Source organism: Mus caroli, chromosome 10 (assembly GCF_900094665.2).
Source record: "Mus caroli chromosome 10, CAROLI_EIJ_v1.1, whole genome shotgun sequence".
Lineage (NCBI taxonomy): Eukaryota > Metazoa > Chordata > Mammalia > Rodentia > Muridae > Mus > Mus caroli.
The window spans coordinates 37,249,510-37,264,957 of NC_034579.1; the positions used below are offsets into that span (position 1 = coordinate 37,249,510).

The following is a 15,448-nucleotide window of genomic DNA, read 5'->3' on the forward strand; positions in this document are numbered from 1 at the left end:
CAGCCGGTCTCAGTCAGTGGCGCGCTGGACTCCGGGTCCGGAGGTACTCTGCCGGAGGGCGGGGCTGTTTCTAATGGCTGCCTTTGCGGGTCGCGTGTGCCTGGGCGGAGAGGCAGGCATGGGGCAGGGGCGGCTCCCGGCGGTCCCGGGCGGGGACAGGGGAGGGGCTGGGGGTGAGGACCCCGTCTCCCCTCCCTGCTCCCGCCCTCTGGGCCGATCCCCACCGACGGGGCTGGGCGAAGGGGCGGGCTCTGTGCCTGGGGCCCTTTGCTTCAGCCGTGCAGACCCGGGCTCGATGACTGCTGGTTTGCGGGGTGCCCTCTGGCTTGGCGGAGGTGGGCGAGGACAGAGGAGTAAGAGGAGCATCGGCGTACCCCGGAGGACAGGAACCGGCAGGGTTGGGGACGCCGCCCTTAGTCGCCGCTGACACAGTGATTGGCGGACACTGCTTCCCCGGAGCACCGGAGCCTCGGGCCCCAGCAGCTAAGGGCCAGGGTCTACCGCCTACCCCGCCAGCACCCGCCCGCTGCCCTGCTGCGGCGCTAGGAGGAGCCGAGGGGGGCGGAGACTGGTGTCGGAGGAGGGCGGGGTGGGAACGCTCGAGAACCAGCCGCTGCACAGACAAATAAAAAAATCGAATGGCTGGAGAACCTTCTACTGTTACCAGCCTTTTGGGACCAAGCACGGATTTGACAGCTCCACAACGTGAGGATATCCGCTGACCCTGCGACACAGAGAACACTTCCCCGGGACTCTGTGTCCAGCTAACCAGCTCTGTGAGATTGCAACTTTCCAAGTTTGTACTTTTCAATCTCTGTCAGAAGACTGCCCTCGTGTAGGAGAGGGTGCCTGGGTGATCCGCCTTGTGGATCGATTTGAAAGCATCAACTTTAAAAAGCACGTGTGATTCCCAGTGCCATCTAGACGCCTGCTTTCACGACGGCTGGATTTCTCTGACTTTATTCTTAGCGTTTCTCGTTGTTTTTGTTTTTTTTTTAAAAAAAACGACGGACCGCTTTGGGGGAATGCTGAAAGATAACTGACTAAACGCTGAAAAAGAAAAAGCTCTCGATTGTCATGGCTGAAGGAGAGAATGAAGTGAGATGGGAGGGACTGTGCAGCAGAGACACGACTACTAGAGAGACAGCACTGGAAAACATTAGGCAGATCGTTTTGAGAAAAACGGAATACCTTCGTTCAGTGAAAGAGACACTTTCCCGACCTTCAGACGGACTTTCAAACGCGGTTTCTTTGGATGGGATGAATAAACTTCTTGCTCATCTGCTTATGCTCTCTAAGAGATGTCCCTTTAAAGATGTGCGAGAGAGAAGCGGGTTCATTCTGAAGAGCGTCGAGGTAAGAGCAGTTTTTGACTTAACTAGCCGATGTGATTTGACTTGCAGTTATTCACGTCGCTTTTGCTTCCATGGGGGTAGTCTAACTGGTTAGATGTTAATTAATGACATCACTAGGCATTAGAGAGTTCAGTAAAACATTCAATGTTGGGCCCAAATGGAACAGGCTAAACTAAAAACGGTTTTCAAAAATAGATGAACAGGAATTGTTTTTACGGTGGGTTTTTTTTTGGGGGGGGGGGCAGAAATGGCATTGCCTGTGGAATATAATATATATGAAAGGTCTGGTTAATTAAAATCCAGTCTTTGTAATTTTTTTTCTGTTTGTTGCCAAGTGTAGCCAGTGCGCTTTTCAAATTGTTATGGTGTGGAAAGTTTCACACTGAGAGCCTCAAAAATGAAGAATTGCATGAAATATTTCCTATTTGTTCAGGGTAACTGGCAGGATAATTTTTTTCTGCCTCTTTAACAAAGACAGGATTTCATTTTCTAAAAGCATCCTAAAACAGACCTAGAAAACAATAATAAAAAAACAGCCTAAGTCATAAAGAAGGTAACTCTTGTCCAGGTGGAAAAGTTGGACCCAAAGTTGGGCGTTCAGTAGCTTACTCTCCACACTCCCAGGGCGCTGAGGAATAATGCCACCAGGAGTTCGAGACCAGCCTGGCTAGCAATGAGTACTAGGTCCATACATGGCTACATGGCAAGGCCCTGCCATAGGGTTGCAGGGAGAGGGTTGTGGGGAGAAGAAGAAAGAAAAGTTGGGTCCAGGTAAGGCATTTGGTGAAAATACTTGGCTGCTCAGTTATTTTCTGTTTTCCTTGAATTGTTTTTTCCTCTTTTCATGTGCAAACCTATTAAATTGTGAGTGCGGTAAGATTTAAAATTCTATAATGTCCTGCCATTTTTCTACAGTCACTTTATTCTGTTGTATTAGAAGGTGTGTTAAAATTTGGAGAAGCAGGAGAAATGTTTATACATATGAAGAATGCTCAGTGACTGTGTATTAAGTGATGACAGTTTAGTGACTTAGATAAAAGAGGTGCAATCATAGCCATAAAATAATTATCTTCAAATATTTTTACAAATACTCTAGAATCAGTAATAATTCATTTTACAGGAAGGAGTTAATTCTCAGTGTATGTGCATTCTGTCCCTTGGACATGAGGAACTATTTCTCTAGACCTCTGCAGAGCCACTATGGGAATTTTTCTTTTTTGTTTTTTAATTTTTTTTTATTACATATTTTCCTCAATTACATTTCCAATGCTATCCCAAAAGTCCCCCATACCCTCCCCCCCACTTCCCTACCTACCCATTCCCACTTTTTGGCCCTGGCGTTCCCCTGTACTGGGGCATATAAAGTTTGCGTGTCCAATGGGCCTCTCTTTCCAGTGATGGCCGACTAGGCCATCTTTCGATACATATGCAGCTAGAGACAAGAGCTCCGGGGTACTGGTTAGTTCATAATGTTGTTGCACCTACAGGGTTACAGATCTCTTTAGCTCCTTGGATACTTTCTCTAGCTCCTCCATTGGGGGCCCTGTGATCCATCCAATAGCTGACTGTGAGCATCCACTTATGTGTTTGCTAGGCCCTGGGGGAATTTTTCTTAAGTAGTGGAGTCGTCATTGTGCACATCCAACATTGTTGTGGGTTGTATGTAAGTAGGTGACCCGGAGGTTTGTAGGCTTCTCATCTAGTGTTTCAGGGGAGTTGCCCTTCCCCTTGGTGTGACTCTACTTCACCTTGGTCTCTGAGTGGGAGACCAAATGATATAACTTGTTAAGAGTTATACTGAAGATAAAGTATCCGGGCTCTGGGAAGTGCTACGTCAATGCCCTAGAGTCAGACCTGGGTTCAAGTGCTCCCTGATTAGTGTCCTAAATGACCTGAGGCAAGTTCCTTGGCTTTCCTTGTGTTCGATTTTCACGTCTATAAAATCAGGATAAGAATGCAGAGCTTTTGTGAGATGAAATGGCATGCAAAGTGCCAGAGTCCTATCTAGTGAATGCACCTCTCCTCTTTCACAAGTGCAGTCAACTATGTAAAGTGTATCTCAAGCTGGATTTCTCCTGCAAAAGGACACCGTGTTCTGTGTTGTAGTGGCTTCCTATGGACCTTCATTTTTCCTCTGTTCTGCATCTGTTATTCTTTACTGCTGCCATTGTTGTAAGAGGTACTTGATTTGTATTGTTCAGTAAGCTGTGTTGGCTAAGTCTCTTCCCCAGAAGGGCTCTTAAGTCCTCAAGTGTTGAGAGTATTGGCTGAGACCTGGAAGCTACTAAGTAACTATCCGATGGGTAAACAAATGTGTTTGCCTTCTTGCTGTCTCCCATTAATTTGCAAAGATGAAATTTCCATTTTATGGAGTTTCTCCCCCACAGCATTGATTCATGCATGCATTTGAGCAGCACACAGTGAATAGCATAGCAAGCACTGGGGGCAAGTAGGAGTGTTTGGATGTTCTGCCAAAGGGAGACAGGCTGTAAAGAAGTCCAGGGAGGCTTTCTTGAGGCAAACACCTTTAAAGAGAGATTTAATGTTCATTCATTCACTCACTCATTCATTGATTTATTCTGAGACAGGAGCTCCTGCCTTAGCCTGCCAGGTGCTAGTGTTGTGGTTATATACCACCACACTTTTCTTATGAGTAATTATCCATACAGTGAGGTTTGTCATAGAGTTCTAGACCTAGAAAATAGTTTGTGTGAAGGCTTCAAGGCAAGAGCAAGTAACTGAGTTCTAAGACTTGACAGTAATTTAGGACTGTTGAAGTTCACAGCTTGAGGGGAGTGTGGAACTTAAGAGCATATGCTCTGGAGTCAGGCAGACCTGGCTTAGACACTTTCTTGTCTACTCTACAACTAAGAATAAGTTCCATATTGCTTTTCCACCCAGTTTCCTTATTTGCAAAATGGGGATGATGCTAGTAGTTCTTGCCTCACAGTGCTGCCGGTGCCGAGAGGGTAAAATGGAATAATGCCTGCGATGCAGAGCACAATGCCGAGCACACGAGAGGTGCACTAGAAAGGTAGACACGGTATTGTTCTCCCGGAGGGACTGTGGGCAGGGCTAAGGAATGTACGCCTTAGCCCAGGACAATGGGAAGCCACTGATGCTTTGAACAAGAGGGTAACATGATTGCTAGTGTTACAGAGATCATTCTGGAAGATCCAGGGTCAGGAGGGGATGTGGCGGATCAGTTACAAGGTGGCTCTGAGGCAGAAACAATAGTGGACAGCCATGTGGTGAAAGAACAGCAAATGAATGTGAGCCGAACAAGGTGTTAGAATCCATGGGATATGGCTTTAAATAAATTGAAGAGATGAAACTAAAATCAGAATTTGTGACTTGATTACTTAGTGAATAATGACTGGTCGGTCGATTTAGGAGAAAAATTAGTTTTTCTTTCTACACATTGAGTGAAGTTAAGCCATCTCGGAGGCACCCAAAAGGAAGTCACCCCTGGATGGGTTTGTGTCTCTGCTTCCACTGTATGGTTCTCCTTCACTTCTCCAGACTTACCCCAGCTGTCACCTTTCTGTCCACCCTCATTGCTGCACAGCCATTTATCTATCCTGCTCATCTGACCGAATTACTTTGCTGTCTAACCCCCATTATGATAGCCTACAGCCTCAACACTGCTGACCCCCACTTCCCAGCCCAGCTCCCTGCCCCTCATTGCTCACACTGGCGTCCGCCTCACTTGGAGGTTGAGTAGTAGTTGGAGCTAGTGCTCCATGGTGCTGTCTGTCACTCACTGGGGACAGCAGCAGCAGCTGAGTCACATGTAAGATCTTGAAGCTGCTCCTACAGGCCTTTAACTACTGTGGTCAGTTCAAGGAACTGGTCGGCAAGGGAGAGCTGTGGACTGGATTCCAGATGACCGCTAAACCTATAAAAATTAGCACATTGGTAGACAAAGCCTTATATCACCCATTCTCAATTTGTTGATTTCATAGCAACAACATATTAAAATCTGTTTGACAAATTTTCAAGAATGCTGTGTACCAAGCACTGTCCTTGGAATCAGAGGAGCAGGGAGATGTTTCCCCTGCATCTCAGCAGGTCCCCTTTCTTATCTTTGCTGAATCTAAAAGAAATCCCATTTATAAATCTCTTTATATACCTCAGGCCCATGTAAGGGTCACTACTGAGCTGTAGTCTTGTTGTCTGTAAAAAAAAAACAAAAAGACCCAAGTAAGATAAACTATAAATGCATATATGATCAAAAGATTATAAAAAGAGAAAAATACATAAACTTGATAGTAATGAACATAGAAAATGTAGATCTAGATTAAGTAATTAAATACTTAGTTAGATGAAGGGGGATTTCACTTAATTATGTGTATTTCTCCCAGGAAGAAATGAAACTTGAAGCATGGCATAGGAAGCGCTTTAATGGCTCTCAGAGCGTCTCTCACTGACGTCCAACTGAGTAACATGTAGCACATGTGTGCTTGTTATATGTACACACTTTGGTTTTGATTTGTTCTAATTTCTCATAAATACAATCATTACAATCAGTTGTTTACAATTTGTTGGTATAGCCACATTGCCAACCATGCTTGCTTTCTGTAGCCATGCCTTCCTATATATCTGCCTCAAAGACTTTCCCTCAGTCTCTGTTGAGCAGAGTGGCCATTTCTAAGCCAGTCATTGACAAAGAAGTTGGACATTTTTACTTTAGTCTGGGTTAATAAACATTCTGGCGCTAAGGACCAGGAGGGGTCCTGTCACTGAACAAAATGGATGCTTGGTGAGAAAGGAAGGAGACGGGAGGCTGCCATGTGCAGTCAGAGGTGCCTTTAACTTGCTGCATTTGGACATGATTTCGTAATTTAGCATTTGGTCTATTTGCAATTTGGACTTTATTAGATTAAGAGTATATTTAATTCACTTATTATGGGGGCTATAAATTAAAAGAACATAGCAGAGTAGGAACATTCTAGAAGCAGATTTGGTCTTTTGTTTGTTTGGTTGTTTTGCTTTGTGTTGTTTTTGAGACAGGGTTCCTCTGTGTAGCTTTGGCTGTTATGGAACTTGCTCAGTAAACCAGGCTGGCCTCAAGCTCAGAGATCTGCCTGTCTCTGCCTCCTGAATGCTGGGATTAAATGTGTGCGCTGCCACATCTGGCAGATGTGGCAGTTTTGTTTTGCTTTCCTTTTTACTGTCGTGTACTCAGAACCAGAAGTTTAAGTTAGTGTGTATCAAACACACAGCCCACATTCTTGCTCCTCTCTTAGGTGTGCAAGAAGCCTTCCTCTTATACTGCCACAGCTTCATTATCTTGTTATACACTGGGAAGTCCCTTCTCTCCCCGAAGGCTCTACGACTGCCTTCTCTATTCATTGCTTTCTTGCATTCCTCCCTTAACTACTTTCTATCCTTTTTTTTTTTTTTTTTTCAAGACAGGCTTTCTCTGTGTAGCCCTGGCTGTCCTGGAACTCACTCTGTAGACCAGGCTGGCCTCGAACTCAGAAATCCACCTGCCTCTGCCTCCCAAGTGCTGGGATTAAAGGCGTGCGCCACCACTGCCCGTCTACTTTCTATCCTTAAGAGGGAAATACTACTTGTTCTCAAGCTTCTGAGTTCTCTTTGATGGAACCCAGTTGGTCCTCCCTCCCCTCAATGGCTTGAGGCTAAATAGAGAACTTAAAACAAAAGTCAAAACTAACTTGGTCTTGCTATGAATCCCAGAGTGGCCTTGAACTCTTGGAGATCATGCTCTTGGTTGCTGGAATGCTGGAATAACAGCTGTGTGCCACCGTGCCCAATTGGATGAAACTATCTAACTCCCTCCCTCCTTTCCTCCCTCCCTCCTATTGGTTCTGTTGATAGAACCCTGGGCCTTGCACATGTTGTATCAGTAAGATACACTCTTAGCCCTGAGCCTTCTTTTTTTTTTTCTCCAGCTTACAGGATGAACCATATCTATTTATAGAACCATATCTATTTATCTACTCTCATGTCCTCTTTACAAAATATAAGTGCACCCTGTTCGTGTTCTTCCTTTGTTGGGTACCTTCAGAAAAGTTAAATGAGAAGCACACATTTTTTTTTTTTAAAGTTCTTGAATTTCATGTATTTTGTTCCTGTTACAGTACTTCAAATGGCCTCTTCCATGAAAAACACTGTTTAAAAATGTTATTGTAACATGTTTGTTTTGTTTATAAACGGAATGTGCTGTTTGGTATAAAGATAGGATGTTAAGCAGCTGAGTGTTAAATCTGAGTCTAAGGTCATAGGTTATCCCTGGCCTCATGGCAAAGGCTTTGAGACAGGTTAGCTTAGTTAGAAGTTTTGTCTGGTCGCCAGCACTTGCCCTAATACACTGCAATGTACAGATGGTTTGTGGTGCAGATATGAAATAGGTGTGCCATGCTCTTTATTTTACCATACATTTTTTTCCTTTTGATAAGCCGTAAGAAATTTACAAAATCCTTTTACTACTTGAATAGATTATAAATTAATAATTGACATGACTAAAGATTTCTTGAAATCTTTTCTCAGGTAGTATCTTGTATGTGATAAAGAATTCTTAATTGCCTAGATTGGTACTATTTAATGTTATATAGAATCACAAAGTTTTCATATTTAGAAATAGGCAGTATTTATGATATAGAAATTAGCATAGATTAGAAAAAACATAGACATGGGTGGGTCTTAGAATCTGCCAAGGGTCCAAGTAGATGCTGAGTAAGGGAACCCGTTTTAAAAAGCATCAAAGAGGGAATGCGCTATGAGAGACCGTCTGCAGCGAGCAGCCTCTACCACCAGTCTAATTCTGTGCCTCGCACGGTGGTTTAGTCTTCTCCCCACTGTGGTAAGTGGGTCTTCCAGAGAGGTCAGTGTGGGATTTATTTTGACCCAGACTGTCTAGCTCTTATTAAATGAAATGACTTTTTGTGATCGTAAAGAAATCACTGGGCACCCCAGCTCCACCAGCATAGATGGTGTTCTCAGACGTCAGACTGGGAGGAATTGGACTAGTATTTGCTGATTATATTTCTAAGGGCAGCAGGAGACTGGAAATATAAATATATATTTCATGTTTGTCTCTCTCACTGTTGGTTGCCACCACTGATAAACATACACTTGTCTGCAAAGTTAATACACAGAAAGAAGAGCTTTGGAAAGAGTTCTGCTTGTTTTTTAAAAAATATCATTTCACTTGAAATGTTTGGGGTTTTCTGTAGAACGACTCTGGTACTATTTATTGGGATTTACCAGCTAACATTTTATTGTTAAATGTATCTGTACCACTTATTTTGTGCTATACTTTTCAAGTAAATATATTGAGAAAAAATCAAGTTTATGAAAAGGAAAAATCATATGAAACTTAACAGCATAAGAAGTTGTCCATTCTATATTGTACTTTTTTCATGACTATACATTTTAAAAATCTGATAGATTACCAAGAAATATGAAAATACCTTGGAAAGATTAGATACTTTAGTTTTGTATTTTATTTAAATTTTACCTTAGTAAAATAATTAAATCTAATAAGTAAATGAATTTTGCTTTAAAATAATTTTATATGCATAGTGTTTTGCTCGAGTATATATGTGTACTACATGTGTATTCTGCATGTGTGACTGGTGTCCAGGGAGGCCAGAAGAGGATGCCAGATCCCTTGGCAGTGAAGTTAGGGATGGTGGCCAGCCATCATGTTGGTTCTGGGGACAGAACATGGCTCATCTCAAGAGCTCTTAGCCAACTCATTGCTCCAGTCCCAGAACTTTTACCTTATTTTTAAGTGAAGCTAAAGAAGGTCTTTCTAGACTTATAAATGATTAAAATTTAAGTTCTTAGCCACCTTTCTTCTGGACTCTAACTCAGGGCCTTGAAGATGCTCCACAGGTATTCCACCACTGACCACTGAAATCCCTTCACCCGCATTTAAGCCATGCTAAAGGGAAACAAAGTTTATTCATTTTAGAACGTTTAAAGAGAACTTCACGTTCATTCCTATTTGGGGGAGGTGTCATGCTGCACACGAGGCCACAGGACACGTTGTGTGCATTGCTTCTCCTGTGGCTTCTAGGGATCATACCAAGTTTGTCAGCTCCTGTGTAAGGCGACCTCTAGCTGACCGATGTTATTTTTTTCATTATCATATATTAATTATGCATAGTAATGGTGTTTATGTCATTTTATAATACACATAATATAGTTCAGCCATAGTCACCCCCTTACTATCTCTGTCCTCTTCCCATTCCTACTGATCCCCGCCTGTTCCCAGCCAGCATCCCCCCTTTCCTGTCTTTGTATGTCTGTGTGACTTAGTGAGTCTCATTAGGATTGAGAAACAAAAGTTTAGCTGGGCGTGGTGGCGCACGCCTTTAATCCTAGCACTTGGAGGCAGAGGCAGGAGGATTTCTAAGTTCGAGGCCAGCCTGGTCTACAAAGTGAGCTCCAGGACAGCCAGGGCTACACAGAGAAACCCTGTCTCGAAAAACCAAAAAAAGAAAAAAAAGAAAGAAACAAAAGTTTATAATGTAAATTTTATGACATTATAGTACCAAACTCAACTTTAAATATGTATTCATTTAATAAATATGAGTTCACTTAATGAGCAGTATTCATTCATTTAGTATTTTTCACTTAACTGTTTAACTGACAAGCTGATAAATATTTATCCTTTAAAAAATAATTAACCATGTGGCTCGGATAATTTGTTAATTCTGTGTGTAATACTCAGTAGTTTTATTTGAATCTTAGTTTACAAAAAGTGCACATTTGCTATGCTGATCACATGGCATCTGACAACATTGCACACTTGTCTTTTAATTTTGCATGATTTCATTTTCTGGCGCATTGGCAGGTGTTCACCGTCTATAATTATAACTGAGTAAATTTTCAAATGCTATTCATAGCCTAAACACAGTGAGACATGTGATAAAGACCAAGCCTTCCAAAATAGTAGTAGAGTGACGTTTTCAGTGCTGCTGAAGGGCACACCTAAGAGAAGCCTTTCAAAACTCGGTGATTTATAGACAGGGAGGCAGGTTGTCATAGACTAAAGTCTCTCAAAGTCCTCCATTCTCATGGTTTTGGTAGCAATTAAATGTCAAGCTAAAAAGTACCTGTTTTTTAATCTAACAAGAGAGATGCATCAACAGATAAATTACAAAGTTTAGCATTTATCTTTTGTTTGGTTAATGACAGTGTGAAAAAATAAATTAAAATTTTATTGAGACAGTGTAGATTTTTTTTATTAAACCTGTTGAAATATTTTATCTCATTTATTCAAAATTTTTTGGGTACCTAATACATACTAAACACTGTGTTTATAGGTTTGGGGTCTTGTTTTGTTTTGTTTTGAGACAGTGTTTCACAGTGTAGCTATGTAGCCTTCACTGGCCTGAAACTTGCTGTCTAGACCAGGTTTGCCACGAGCTCACATAGACCATCATACCTTGGCCTCCAGAGTGAGGGTATTGGGGTTGGAGGTATATGCCTGTTGATGAGTTTTTTGATGTAGGAGAGAAAAGGCATAGACTTTGCCTTTTAAACATTGGGCCTCTACTTGAAACAAACAAAACCAAACCACAGCCTTATATTTTTTGTATTCGTGGATTATTTTAATTTCTAAGTATCGTCCTAAATAGCATGGTTCCCCTTGACTCTTGAAGGTTAAACTATTATTTCAGGGTGGTTTAAAGATCACACTGGCATTTTGTAGCAGCCATGTGCTTATAAGTTAGCCACTGGAGCCTCTGTTTCTTCATCTAAGAATTGACATTTTATTATTTATCTTGTGATGCGATTAGAAAAATTAAAGGTAGAGGCACCAAGGTGCCTAGTCCTGTGTCACACTGTGACCACTGCAGAAGCAGGTTTGGGGCAGAGTTAACTGAAGTGAGTACAGGGCCTCAGGGGGCTCAGGAGGCTCAGGGTGCTGAGAATAAGTGAGGGTTGAATGTTCAGCCCTAAGACATTTCACCTCGACGGGGCTCAGAGCATCATGGGCATGGAGGAAAGAATGGAGGAGCTGGGCGACAGGAGAGGTTAGGAGACACTTTGGGTATGACACAACCATTAAAATCATCAGCTCAGCAAGCCTGGGCTCTGTGCACTGAGCTTACATGAATCTTGCCTGTTTACAGCCAGTCATGGCGATGGGAGAAACCAGGAGACCTGCCGAGCTTTTGTCTATTGGTGGACTCTAGAATAAAGGAGTTAGGCATAAACTTTGTGGAATTTCTACTTAACTTCAAAGCTAGGATGGTGGTGGTGGTGGTGGTGATGCCATCTATAAATTTACATGGTGATATTGAAAATTAAGTGAAAATGGAAGCATCCAGAAGTGGGTCTGGCTCATAATAGGGTTCTGAATACTGGTGAGATGTCTCCTTAATGAGGCCAAGTCCATACCAGCAGGGCTTTAGGAATGGGCAGACTCAGTTTTTATTTATGTATTGATTTTAATGGATCCCCCATGCTAATCACATGTGTCAATACTCCTAATGGTGTTGTGAACATTTAAGTTCTGTGCTCCTGCATAGCCTGCCTAAGGTTCTGTTGTCGTGGATGGTTCTGACCCAGGATAAGTGTTATACTTTGTCCAGAACTGATAGCAAATCCCTAGTGTTCCATCCAGCCCTTGCTGTACTCCAGTATCAATCCAGAAAGCCATCATGGCACTCGCATTGAGGTTGGCAGGCAGCTAAGTTATCATCCAGGTGATCACATGCTCATTGAGGAATGGGTAGCCATAGCCTGTGCTTGCAGGCCTGGGGCAGCAGTAGAGGGTCACTGTTGACCATAGGCTGTCGAGTTAGCCACACCTTGATCAAAGTCCTTAACTTTCTCAAACCTCTCAAACCTCAGTGGTAAGGCATGTATAGTGCCCCAGCAAGTGTTAACTCATAGTTAAGAGAAAGGCAGTGGGAAGCCATCCCTCTGACACAGTATGCCCGCAGGTCCCCAATCCCTAGGAAACAGAAGGGTGTTGCTTGTTTTTGTTTTAGCTACTTTGCAGGTTCTTTGTCCAGGGGAAGTAGCATTTCTAAAAACTATGAATCCAAGGATTTTATAAATATTATTTTAATTCTCTGGAAACTGGATTGCTCACAGATCATGTTATCTGTTATTTTACTTATGAACATTTTGCTTTGATTTATTTCTTCAGGGACACATAGGGTAGGACAGAAAGTGACAGTTCGTATGCCAACTAATGAGAAAGCAGGCGAAGCCTCCTGTCTACTACTCCAAGTCAGTTACCTGTTACAGGTTCTATGCGCCTCATGACACTGCAGAGGACAGGAGACCTGCCCAGTGGGGTCCCTACTCTGCATATTCCATTGGGATCCCCCAGAAAGTTAGAACCAAGCACCTAAGCAAAGGCTACATTACCTAAAAGATCCTCCAAGAGAGGTGAGAGGTTCTATACCACCCTCTCTTGGTGTGTGGTGCTGTCTGAGCTCCTGTGTCGTGGCCTCTCTGTCATTCTCACAGGTCAGGTGACTCAACTCTCTCCTACTTACTCTAAAGTGTGTAGAGTTGGAACCAAGATGCCTTAAATCATTTTCTACAGCATGGTTAGTTTTTGAGTAGAGAAAAGAATTCGCATTGTGTATGCTAAGCCTGGTATTCAGCCCTTTCACCTAGTTAACAGTCATGAGTCACAACAGCATACTGTATAGGTGTTATCATTATTCTGTACATTAAAAATGTCCAGAGAGATTAAATAACTTGGCCAAGACATCATAAGTTAAGGAGAAGCTAGGTTTCACAGTGGGCCATGAGACGTCACCATTATACAACATGATCTGAACAAAGATTTAATAAGATATTAGCAGTCAGTATGTATCACTAAATTATTTTGCCTTAAAACATAAAATCAACATTGTACTTAAACCCTGACTCATGCTGGAACTGTATTTGAGCCCTGGTGAGTGTTGATGTTTCACTGTGGTCTATAGCCTTCATCACCATCACTGTAAATTACACTGACTGCCTGCAGTGGGGATGCTAGAAATCCGGTGTATAGAAAGGCTTGTCTTTACATTAAAAGAATCTAAGTCAGATGGTTCCTTTAATGCACTACCTAAAAGAAAATTTGGTATATTTCCATGAGTAATGACTAGAGATTAGCTGTGAGTGTTGAAAGCATATTCTCCTAGGTAGCTCATTGTTGCCATGACAGTGCTGGCACTGTGAGTGTTGTACTAACTCCTTGCAGTGATCTTATTTTAGACCCTAATGTTCCTAAGTGCTAAAAGTCCCCTTCCCGCCCCACAAGAACCTCTAGTGGAAAAGTACTGGTTTATAGCTGGCTTCCAGCTTTGTGGCTGAAAGGCTGTACTATTGTGGGTTTAAAAAAAAATAGTGTAGGAGTGTTGAGTATTTTTCCTGTGGATTATGAATATTTGAAATCTACCAAAATATGGTATTGCATTACAAGTCAGACAGCAAGTTGTTTACCACACAAGCAAAGGGACCTCAATTGTCTTTTGAGAACTCGAGCCCGGATTGTATAACTCCACTGAGCGCACACAGGATGAATTTTCCATTTGCTTGTCACCCATGCATACTCTAAAGTGTGCGGAGTCCCCTTTTAAAGTTATTATATAAAAGTTGTCCTTAGAACCATTGTGTTTAAGCAGTATGATTTCCATATTAAGTATTTACCTGCGTAAACTATTACATTTCACTGGACTAATTTCTTACATTGTAGTAAACACATTAAATTATACAGTGACTTTAAGAACTTACCTGATTGGGTATCTGATCTAACATTTGAGATTGTTTTTTTTTTTTTTTCCTGAGACAGTCATATAATCTCTACATCCCCACACCAAATTCCCTGTGTCAGTGAGGAGGGCCCTACATTTTTGACCCTCCTGCCTGGGCTTCTGCCTCTCTCTCCTGATATTACACACCTGTACCATGACGCCCAGCCTAATGTAAGTTTTGAGACTTTTAAAAACTTTTTTGTGTATGTATTACAAAACAGATTTAAAATATTTTACTGATTTTTTAAAATTATGAGTCCTACTATATTTGTACCAGTAAGCACAAAATAGTTTCAAACTCATAATTGACATTTTACTAATTTTCACATACCAGTTAGTAGTTCAGAATTTTGGTATCTGTGGTACATTCACCAAAAGCAGGATGCAAAGAGTAATGGCAAATGGCCATGTCAGAAGCAGACACAATCTCTAAGTACTGTGCTACCCTTCAGTAATGGCAACTGTCGGCAACTGACTCCATTTATTCTGTCTCTAAACCTGCTCTTCCCTTCCTGTCCTGTTCCATATCAGCATATTAACTCCCTGACAGTCAAAGGTACTGTAGCTGAGGCTGGAGCTCCGTTGGTAGTGTTTGCCTGGCCTGCATGGCATGGTGGTGCTTGCCTGTACTCCCAGCTTTGGAAGGTGTAGCAAGGGGAACTAGAAGCTTGGTCATCCTCAGCTAATGGTGACTTGAAGCTAGCTGGGACTGCACAAGACTCTGCTTCAAAAACAAAAACAAAAACCCAATCTTTTGGCGAGGGGATTTGTATCTGTACTAAACATATACATTCTTGTCATTTCCCAAACAATATGGTGTGATTACCATTGGCGTTGTATAAGGGGTAGACACAATCTAGAGAGTGTATGAGCATATGGATGGAAGGGCGCGCACAGCGTAGAGAGCACAATTTATCAACCTCCACTGGAATCTAAATGGCTCCTACACAGCTGGAGCCAGTCTGTGTCAGTCCAGCTAGCCAGCTTGATGCAGAAAACTTAGTTTCCTAGACAAAAAACTTGAACCCAAACTAGAATTTTGTTTGGCTTTTGTACTAAGAAATGAATTCTTACTAAGTATACTTTTATTATTCTCTTAGTAATAATTACTCAGATAAAGAGGTGCCAAGCTGCGTGTAGTGGTGTATGCCTGTAACTCAGAATCTGAGAATCTATAAATTAAAGGCTAGTCTGATTTACATGCTGAGCTCCAGGCCAGCCAGGGCTGCTGAGTAAGACAGCAGCTAAAATAAAAGGAAGATAAAATAAAAAGACAAACATTTGCTAATTCCAGTCTGCAGTAGTCTTTGGTGGCCTCTTTAGGTTTTCGAAATTAAGGAAACATAA

The 15,448-nt window shown here is 42.2% G+C and overlaps 1 protein-coding gene across 1 annotated transcript in view; it reads left to right on the forward strand.

The window, feature by feature from the left end:
* The first annotated feature begins 190 nt into the window (after positions 1–190).
* Positions 191–15,448, forward strand: part of Sesn1 (sestrin 1) — a 78,717-nt gene continuing 63,459 nt past the window's right edge. Inside the window, exon 1 of the mRNA XM_021174401.2 lies at positions 191–1,356. Within this exon, the coding sequence (XP_021030060.1) occupies positions 1,078–1,356 (279 nt within the window). The 5' untranslated portion in view covers positions 191–1,077. The remainder of the gene's footprint in view (positions 1,357–15,448) is intronic.